Raw genomic sequence first — 7,414 nt, forward strand, 5'->3', positions numbered from 1 at the left:
AAATATAATGTTGAACATAAGCAAGTTATAGAAGGATATATAAAGAATGCCACTTATAACAAGATTAATAGCATGCAAAACGATTCCACACATGGAATGGGAATATGTCCTTTTCCTTTTATACTTCAAGTATAAAGACGCTCATCAGATTCAGGATTGCCACGGGGAGATGTCAGGGGGAGGGGTAAATGGGTTTTAGGCTATATCAACAGAGTCTTATTTCTTGAATTGAGGGATGAGCACACAGATATCCGCTTTATCGTTCCTTTTTTATGCCTTAAGTAATGTAAAAAGTGGGGAGAAAATCAATCATGGGGCCACCCAGAGGAAGAATTACCTCGCTCCCTTGAACCAATTGCACTCCAGGCCCTGGTTGAGCTGGTTGTCTTTGACTTGATCCTGGGAGGAGCTATAGAATCCCAGGTCCTGCTGCCAGGGCCCCAAGTCCATCCTTGGAGACCACTTGTTTAAGCTCCAGTGGCAAGCGCTCCTGAGTAGGGAGGAACCCACCATTCCTGACCCACGGGTATGCCTGTCACCAGGACAAGACCTGCCTGGTGACCAAATTAGGTAGCCAGGACCTGGGCTTTGGGGCAGAGAGAGGATGAAAGGAGACTGACTGAGATATTCGTGCCAATGTCCAGCTCAGCCCCCACACACGGTCCCTCCCACAGCTCCAGCCCCAGCACAGGGAGCTCCGTGTTTTCCCCAGGTGGGCACTGGGGTCTGGCTCCAAGCGAAACGCTCACCGTGCGGCCCAGTGATCACACTAGCTGATCAGGGATGCTCTAAAGTGAGTGAATGCCAGTCCTCGCCCCGATGGCCGGATGCTGGGAAGACACCAGAGGATCTCAGGGGAGGCGCCCGGATAAGGATGCTCCATGTGGACAATCTTGGGAGAGAGTGGATGCCCCAGGGATGCTGAAGGCCAGAGGGATTTGTGGTTTTAGAAAAGTGTGTTTAGGACTTCCCTGGTGGTCCAGTGGTTAAGAATCCACCTGCCAATGCAGGGGGCACAGGTTTGATCCCTGGTTCAGGAAGATCTCACATGCTGCAGGGCAGCTAAACCTGTGCACCACAACTACCGAGCCCATGCTTTAGAATCCATGCTCTACAAGAGAAGCCACCACAGTGAGAAACCCATGCAGCGCAACCAGAGAGGAGCCCCCGCTCCCTGCAACTAGAGGAAGCCTGTCTGTAGCAACGAAGAGCTGGCGCGGCCAAAAATAAATAAAAAATCACATAAGAAGTGCATTTGTGTGTCTGTGTGCATGAAAATACTTACATACATGTTCACATTTACTCATGTATCATACACACATGGATCATACTATGCATGTATTCATGTATACTTATGTATGTCTTTGCATACATGGTGGGGGGGGTCGTTTAGTTGCTAAGTTGTGTCCAACTCTTGTGACCCTATAGACTGTAGCCTACCAGGCTCCTCTGTCCATAGGATTTCCCAGGCAAGAATACTGGAGTGGGTTGCCATTTCCTCCTCCAGGGGATCTTCCCCACCCAGGGATCGAACCTGTGTCTCCTGCAGCTCCTGCCTTGCAAGTGGATTCATTACCAACTGAGCCCCCAGGGAAGCCCTTTTACATATATACATACACATATTTTATGTATGTATTCACATATACACACATATTCATGTATACATATGTATATGCCAGTGTACACACTTCTTTTTCATGCATACACCTATGTTCTGTCTTAAAGCAGAGGCTCCATAAGGGTTGGGCAGCACGGTGAGGCCGTGGAGCCTACAGAGCACACTTGCCCTGGTGTTTCCTATCAGCCCTCAGAGCATCCCTCAGGCAGCAGCATCATCAGTGCTGTTGCTCCATTTCCCAGATGTGGAAGCTGAGGTCCAGAGGTTAAGTTGGCCACACCACGTCCCCCAGGTGATAGACACAGAGTTGGAACCTCAGATCACTCTGGGTTTGAGGCCCTTCCTCTGGCCAGAGCCCCTGTGGAGCAGAGCAACCAGGCTGTTCACCTTGCATTGTGTGGTCTACTCCCAACTCACTCTCTCACTGGTTTTTTCTTAATATTTATTTTTATTTATTTGGTTGCAGGAGATTGGGTTTGATCCCTGGGTCGGGAAGATACCCTGGAGGAGGAAATGGCAACCATCTCATCCTCTGTCTCCCTCTTCTCCTCCTGCCTTCAATCTTTCCCAGCATCAGGGTCTTTTCCAGAGGTGGCTCTTCACATCAGGTGGCCAAAGTATTGGAACTTTAGCTTCAGCATCACTCCTTCCAATAAATGTTCAGGGTTGATTTCCTTTAGGATTGACTCGTTTGATCTCCTTGCAGTCCAAGGGACTCTCAAGAGTCTTCTCCAACACCATAGTCTGAATTTTAGGGATAAATAGTCAGGTGGGAGGCCCACGGCTGCTGGGCCGTTTCCTGGGCTGGTGAAGCTCTCTCTGGTGACCTTCTTTCCCAACCTCCCAGTCTGAGAGAGCACAGCTTCCCCATCCGGGCACTTGGCTGCTGGGTTGCTGAGGGGACGTGGTGGGGCAGGGAAGCAGCCCCAGGGCCCACTGCAGAAACCTTCAGAGGTAAAGCCAAGCCAGTGAAACACCTCAGGGGCATCCAAGCATGTGATACATTGATATCAGTCTATGGAACAAATAACCACCCCTCCCCCTGGTCTCGGAGGCTTAGTCCAAAAATAGCCTACAGCTTGCTCACATCACAGGTGCGTTCGGATGAGGGCAGGGTTCTCTGCATGATCGTTCAGGCACCCAGGTTCCATCCACTGCGGGCACTGCCGTCTGCCGTCTCCAGCAAGTGGCTTCCAAGATCCCTGCTGACAGGGAAGAAGGAAAAGGATGCACATTAATATCCTTTGGTCATCGCTCCTGCCCATCTTCTCTTGGCCCCAACAGATGTGAGGAGATCGGAAGCCTATATTTTCTAAATGCCTGGGAGAGGAATGAGATGGTTTGGTGAACATATAGCTTTGTCTTTGTCACACCAGGGAAGGCCAGACACCGGTCTCCAGGACACACATGTAACATGATTGTAATCAGGCTTCCTCTCTGAGCCTCAGCGGGGACTCAAGAGTCAGGTGAAGGTCCTAGGGTACCCACAGCTGTGTGAAGAAACTAAGATAATGAGGGAAAGGGGGATCTGGCAGAAAGACACTGGATTGTGCATTTGGGTGAGAGAAGGGTTCCACTGGGCAAACAGCAGTGGAGACTGGAAACTGGAGAGGCAGTCTGGTACCTGGTCGCCAGGATGAGAAAGGAGCCCGGGGGAGAAAACAGCTGTCACCCACTTCTCCCCTGATGCGCCGTGGCACTGGGGCTGTGAGCTCAGGTGTGTATGGCTCTCTTGGAGCCTCGAGTACCAGCATCTCTGGAAGGTGCCAGGAAATAGCACCTGGGTGGGCCAGCTCTGGCCTGATGCCTTCTCGAGACCCCCCGAGTGACCAACAGAGCCTTCCAGGAGGAGGATGCTGAGCGGAGCCTCAGCTGTTCACGGGGTCTCGCTGTATCTGCTGGTACTGAAGCTGAAGCTACCTGTGCTAGAGAGGAACAGCACTCTCGTCACTGGTGCGCTCTCTGCCCTTTTTCCTGGACATGCCCCCAGGTGTCCCTCCAGTTCTTCAGGTCCAGAGGATGTGAATCAAACGAAATATGAGTGTCAATAGGCTCACCATTAATCCCCAGCAATGGGGGCAGTATCGTTTTGCGTTCACAAAAGGACAAAGCCAGTCTTGAGCCTAGCTGTTCAGTGCGTGACCCTGCCCGACCCCTGCCAGTCCCCTAAAGCTAGATTTATCCCTGCTTCCTTCAAGAGTCGGCTTCTACCGTGCTACTTTCTCTGGCATCACCACTAAGCCACCAAGCTGTCCCTTCCCAGCCAGTCCCTGGTGGGGAAAGCAGGGCTGTGGGGATAAGTCAGACCACTGTGATGAGCAATCAAGGGAGAGAGCCACTGTGCTCAAAAATCCAAACGCATGTTTATAAAAAGCTCCCAACATGGTTATGCTACAAACCTGAGGGTGCACGGTCCACTCTCAGTAAAGACTCAGTGAGCGTCTATTATATGCCAGCATTATGCTGGGTGTCAGAACAGAACAGAAAATAAGAAATCAAAATTTCTGGACACTGCAGCAGAGGGAATGTATGGGAATAACCAATACATAAACATAATCACAAATTGTAACAAAAGCCATGCTTTGCTATGCTATGCTATGCTAAGTCACTTCAGTCGAGTCCGACTCTGTGCGACCCCATAGACAGCAGCCCACCAGGCGCCCCCGTCCCTGGGATTCTCCAGGCAAGAACACTGGAGTGGGTTGCCATTTCCTTCTCCAACGCATGAAAGTGAAAAGTGAAAGTGAAGTCGCTCAGTCGTGTCCGACTCTTAGCGACCCCATGGACTGCAGCCTAAGAGGCTCCTCCTTCCATGGGATTTTCCAAGCAAGAGTACTGGAGTGGGGTGCCATTGCCTTCTCCGACAAAAGCCATAAGGTCCATAAATCAGGATGTGACATAAAGAACAATAGAGGGACCTGCTTGGGGAGGCCAGGGAAAGTTTAATGAGGAACACTGGAGCTGAAACCGGAAGGGACCAAGGGAAGAGCATTCCAGGTGGTGGGAACCAGCAGTGCAAAGGCCCTGTGGCAGATAAGAGCTCAGAATAACAAAGCGGCCAGCGTGACTGGGCATCCAAGCTGACGATGGGGTAGGGTGTGACACGGGACGAGGCTGAGAGAGAGTCAGACCTGGACCAGGCAGGGCCATGGAAAGATGGAGGTTAAAACCCTGACTGTGAAATTCCCTGCAGTTCTCAGGAGCACAGAGCTGAGCGAGGCGCAGAGGCTCAGAAAATGACAGGATGTGAGGAAACACACACAGCTCATAAAGGTCTCAGCTGGGACGCAAAGGCAGGTCTCCTGACCCGGCAAAGCAGAGACCACAGGCCCCTTTGAAAGTGGTTCTCAGCCCTTCTGCACTGGAGCCTCCTTTCTGCCCAACTGCAGCCCCTGATGCCCCAGGTGCCAGCACAGCATTGTTCTCCCTCCCGCCCCGCCCGCCCGCCAGCATCACAGGCACCATCACCATGGGAACCAAGCCAGCCAATCAGAACCCTCCCTTTTCAAGGGGACCTTTATAAATTGAGCCTCCTCTGCCCAGACACACCACATCCAACACCCAGAGGCCTCCAGGGCCCCATCCTCCTGGAGAAACCAAGTCAGTTGCCCCCCACTTTCCTCCAGGGCAAGCAAGGGGAATCTCCCAGTGGGGAGGCTCAGGAAACGGGTGCAGGTCTACAGTCAGCCAGCCTAGAGCCCCAGTCCCCCGCATGGCCTCGCCATGATGCAGAAGCCACGCAGGAGCCCCTGAGAGATTCCAGTGGTCACCTGGGAAACACCGTGAGCCACGAGAGCAGCGTCCTGTCAAGCCTGCAACACTCCAGCCTGGAGCAATGCATTGACATCAGCCGGCTGAGCAGCGGCTACGCAGGGGATGAGGAGAACAGCAAAGTCAGCTTGCCGGGCAGCCATCAAATCGTGCGGTTGAGCAGAAGGCTCCACACCCAGGCAGGCGGTGCCCAGAACAGCCAGGTGTGCGCCGTCTACTCTCCCAAGCAGCTGAAGAGACGACTGGCCCACCAAGCCAAGGGCACCAAGCAGACTGGAAGGGAATAGTAAGACCAGCCTGGCCAGGGGCAGTGGGGAGAGCACTGCCAGCAGCTTCAGCAACATCAGTTTCATCAGCCTGGGCAGCAGTGCCCTAAACTACCAGGTGAGTAGCGGGCTGGTCAGCTCTGTGGGCAGCCTTCCCTCCAGCCAGGCCAGCAACCACCAGAGCGTCAGGGTGGACAGCCACGTGCAAAGCGGGCTGCAGAGCAAAACCAATCTTCCAGGGGACAAAGCTGGGGACAACGTGAATGTTAGTGACCAGGTCGCCAAGGATGAGCAGCCTGCCCAGGTGCACATGCCTTTATGAGAAGACTCGCCAGCCACTGGGACCTTGAAAAACACATCATGTGAAGACCCAGCAAACCCAGACTTCACCCAGAGTGGTTATCGCCAACAGAAGTAAGAAAGACCTTTTAAAAGTATATGTAACAACAGCCAACAGCAGAAGAGCCGTATGTTGCCAACTACACTGAAAATCAGCAGTCAGTGATGAGACCATCTACACTGAAAACCATTCTTGGGAAGACCACGATCAAGATCCACCAGTGCTGGGTCCACCTGTGTTAACACCACCAGTGGCCATAACATCAGTCCTGTGAACCCCAGTGACGAGCCGGCCCTGACAGCATCCGTCAGTGACAAAGCCATCTGTTAGAGAACCATCCTTGGTGGGGTCACCTGTGCCAGAACTCATCCGTGGAGACCACCATTTTCAAGGCAAGTGTCAACTGTTATTAAGAACCATCTGCAGTTAGAAGAACCTTCCACGATCCATCCCAAGTGAAGAACACCACCTGTAACCAACACCAACCATGATGAGCTCAGAAGGCACAACCACCAACCACAGCCGGGATTGTCCATGTCGAGAGCCAGCTGATGCGAGTGCTGTCAGTGGGGAGCTCAGTCCCAAGCACGCTCTGTAACAGGCGCTGCCCACAGGAGCCGGGAGCATCTAGAGTGCACACTCATGATGACTGCGTCAAGGGAGCCCCATCCCTGAGGAGCATCATCCAAGGAAGATTTACGCTTTCAATTTTGAACACTGTTTCCAGGCAACTTCAGCCCAGGACCTTCCCAAGAGCAAGTGCTCTTTGGCATCCATCCGTGTCTCTGCTGGGTCTCAGAGGAGGCAGAGAGACAAGAGGAGAGGCGAGGAATCAACCTTTGTTGAGATGGTTGGGGCAGTGCTTCCCGTGGCAGGACAATGCCATGACAAATGCTTAATGGTGACAGGGACCAACCCAGCCGAGAATGGCTGCGATGGGTAAGCTCTGGACCATTTTACTGAATGCCCCTAAGTGGGTGGGAGGACTGGGGACTGTGCTCCACCCCTTCTCAGGACATCAACTCCTTCCCTGGGCTGATCACACAGACTTGGAGAGTGAGTACATCCTCGGAGGGACAGAGGCCAGAACAGTCATGAAGACATCCACTGGGGACCAGAAGGAAAGCTGAGGGGGCACCAAAAACAATAAAAGGTGTCTGGAGAGGCTGTGTGTGTGTGTGTGTGAGTCTGTGTGCGATCCTGGTGAGGCCATGATCACACTGAAGAATCATGGAGAGAATCAGGCTTAGCCACCAACTTTGCTACATAATCCTTACACATTCTGAGCCTCAGTTTGCCCATATGGAAATTGGGACCAATCACTCCTATTTCATATACAGACAGGATGGTGTTATAGATTACACAAGAATGTATATTAAGAACCTGGCTAGGTCTGTTTCCTTCCTTTCCTTCTCTTTT

At 52.4% G+C, this 7,414-nt stretch overlaps 1 protein-coding gene across 1 annotated transcript; it reads left to right on the plus strand.

The window, feature by feature from the left end:
* The first annotated feature begins 5,105 nt into the window (after positions 1 to 5,105).
* On the plus strand, positions 5,106 to 7,162 carry C25H16orf82 (chromosome 25 C16orf82 homolog). Its single transcript, NM_001145758.2, has one exon. The coding sequence runs from the start codon at positions 5,206 to 5,208 to the stop codon at positions 5,674 to 5,676; it is 471 nt and encodes a 156-aa protein (NP_001139230.1). The 5' UTR covers positions 5,106 to 5,205; the 3' UTR covers positions 5,677 to 7,162.
* The last annotated feature ends 252 nt before the right edge of the window (positions 7,163 to 7,414 follow it).

This window comes from Bos taurus, chromosome 25 (genome assembly GCF_002263795.3).
Source record: "Bos taurus isolate L1 Dominette 01449 registration number 42190680 breed Hereford chromosome 25, ARS-UCD2.0, whole genome shotgun sequence".
Lineage (NCBI taxonomy): Eukaryota > Metazoa > Chordata > Mammalia > Artiodactyla > Bovidae > Bos > Bos taurus.